Raw genomic sequence first — 2729 nt, 5'->3', positions numbered from 1 at the left:
AGTGTCCGGGGGGTGGGGGGGTGATTGGCAGTCACCGAGGTACATTGTTGAGTAGAGTGACAGTCGCCGGGAAGAAGCTGTTCCTGGACCTGCTGGTTCGGCAACGGAGAGACCTGTAGCGCCTCCCGGATGGTAGGAGGGTAAACAGTCCATGGTTGGGGTGAGAGCAGTCCTTGGCGATGCTGAGCGCCCTCCGCAGACAACGCTTGCTTTGGACAGACTCAATGGAGGGGAGCGAGGAACCGGTGATGCGTTGGGCAATTTTCACCACCCTCTGCAATGCCTTCCGGTCGGAGACAGAGCAGTTGCCATACCATACTGTGATGCAGTTGGTAAGGATGCTCTCGATGGTGCAGCGGTAGAAGTTCACCAGGATCTGAGGAGACAGATGGACCTTCTTCAGTCTCCTCAGGAAGAAGAGACGCTGGTGAGCCTTCTTGATCAGAGTTGAGGTATTGTGGGTCCAAGAGAGGTCATCGGAGATGTTGACTCCCAGGAACCTGAAGCTAGAAACACGTTCCACCTCCGTCCCGTTAATGTGGATGGGGGTGTGCGTGCCGCCCCTGGACTTCCTGAAGTCTACAATGAGCTCCTTGGTCTTCTTGGAGTTAAGGGCCAGGTTGTTGTCAGCGCACCATGCTGCTAAGTGCTGGACCTCCTCCCTGTAGGCCGACTCATCGTTGTTGCTGATGAGGCCAATCACCGTTGTATCATCTGCATACTTGATGATGGTGTTAGTACCATGTACAGGTGTGCAGTCATAGGTGAAGAGGGAGTAGAGGATGGGGCTCAGCACACAGCCCTGTGGAACCCTTCAGGGTGAGGGTTGAAGAGGTGTGCTTGTCTAACCTAACAGACTGGGGTCTGTTGGTTAGAAAGTCCAGTATCCAGTTGCAGAGGGAGGGGTCGATGCCCAGGTTACCGAGTTTGGTGATCAGTTTTGATGGTATAATGGTGTTGAATGCTGAGCTGTAATCGATGAACAGCATTCTTACGTAAGTGTCTCTGTTGTCGAGGTGGGAGAGGGCGGAGTGAAGTGCCGTTGAGATGGCATCCTCCGTACTCCTGTTCTTGCGGTAGGCAAACTGATAGGGATCCAGTGTGGGGGGTAGGCAGCTTTTGAGGTGTGCCAGGACCAGCCTCTCGAAGCACTTGGTGATGATGGGGGTAAGTGCAACTGGGCGGAAGTCGTTGAGGCTTGCCGCAGTGGAGTGTTTTGGCACTGGCACGATGGAGGTAGTTTTAAGGCACGTGGGGACAACTGCTTGGGCAAGTGACAGGTTGAAGATGTCAGTCCAGACGTCTGTCAGCTGCGCAGCACAGGCTCTGAGCACGCGCCCGGGGATGCCGTCAGGGCCAGCAGCTTTGGTGAAAGTTTTACATATTCCAATAGAGATTTACGCCGTGAAGTCAAAAATCGCTGTAGCTGAAAATTTCATGCATTATTTCTCGAGTTATTTATGAAAATGCTTACAAATCTCAAATAAATGAGATGGTCTCGCTGATGACGTCACAATGGATCGCTCCGCTGGGCTCCTTGAAGTTCCAGAACATGGCGGCTGGAGAAAACGATCCCACCTGGAGATCTCTGGCCTTCAAGGGGGACGACCTCCGCTCCGTCTCCCACACTCGATCGTTGTGTGGGTGAGTGAGTGTGTGTGTGTGTGTGTGTGTGTATGTGTTTGGCGGAGTCTGAGGGGAGAAGCTCTGGTAAAACATGTCACATCGTTTTCTCAGTGTTTTTTGCTGGCTGCAGCAACCTGACCAGCGATCCTGTCCAAGTCTCTCCGTCCATGTGGAGTCAGCTTCCGCCCCCCGTTGGGGTCTTTCTCCACCATCTTGAGCCCCTCGAGAGACTGCATGTCCTTGCGGGCCACGGGCTTGGAGCCGCGGCTGAAATGACTGGGCTTCACCCCGTTACGCTGACGTCCACCATAAATCTTGGTCATAGCCCCCATGCCCACTCCTCCTCGCAGGTACAGGTGACGCACAGTAGAGGCAGCGCGGGTATAGAACCAGTTCTCATCGTAAGGGGCGAGCTCCTTGTGTTTGCCCAGTTTGATCATGACCACCTAGTCTGGTACCTTCAGTTTCCCTGACTTCTTGAGGAAGACTCCAAGCACGCGTACAAACTCCTGCTGATTTACGTCTTTCACCGTGACACACTGCATCTCGTTTCTTTCTCGGCTGCACCAGAGAGAAGCGCCGGCACCAAGAGCGAACGAACGCCTGAATAGACGGAAGAAAGCAACGATCATAGAGCAGAATAGGTGACATTTCGGGTCCAGACCTTTCTTCAGACTGACAGTCAAGGGAAAGGGAAACAGGAGGTATAGGCATATCTTCCATTCATTTGTCCTTAGTACCATCTATATCTCTTGGTCCTCTTTCCCCTGACTCAGTCTGAAGAAGGGTCTCGACCCGAAATGTCACCTATTCCGCTCTATGATCGTTGTTTTTGTCAGTGTGTCCGCATGTTCGCTCACCCTTGGATTAAGTAGCGCAGGATAAAGCTGCGAATTCACACACTGGATGGAAACTGGAAACTGAAAACTATGGGAACGCCGTCCCCCTACATGCCCCCCCCCCCCTCCTCCCATTTCCATCATCGCTCTCCTGGCACTTTCCCTTGCACCTCCCCCCTTGACTCCATCCAAGGACCCAAGCAGTCTTTCCAGGTGCCGCAGAGGTTCAGCTGCTCCAACCTCATCTATTGCATCCGCTACTCT

The 2729-nt window shown here is 53.3% G+C and overlaps 1 protein-coding gene across 1 annotated transcript; it reads right to left on the bottom strand.

The window, feature by feature from the left end:
- Positions 1-1703: 1703 nt before the first annotated feature.
- rps19 (ribosomal protein S19) lies at positions 1704-2200 on the bottom strand. The gene is given in 1 exon segment (XM_033036050.1): positions 1704-2200. A coding segment is annotated over 1 exon segment (438 nt). The 5' UTR covers positions 2172-2200; the 3' UTR covers positions 1704-1733.
- Positions 2201-2729: the final 529 nt, after the last annotated feature.

This window comes from Amblyraja radiata, chromosome 1, assembly GCF_010909765.2.
Source record: "Amblyraja radiata isolate CabotCenter1 chromosome 1, sAmbRad1.1.pri, whole genome shotgun sequence".
Taxonomy (NCBI): domain Eukaryota; kingdom Metazoa; phylum Chordata; class Chondrichthyes; order Rajiformes; family Rajidae; genus Amblyraja; species Amblyraja radiata.
The sequence above is the reverse complement of the archived record's forward strand: the minus strand, read 5'-3'. Positions and strand labels throughout refer to the sequence as shown.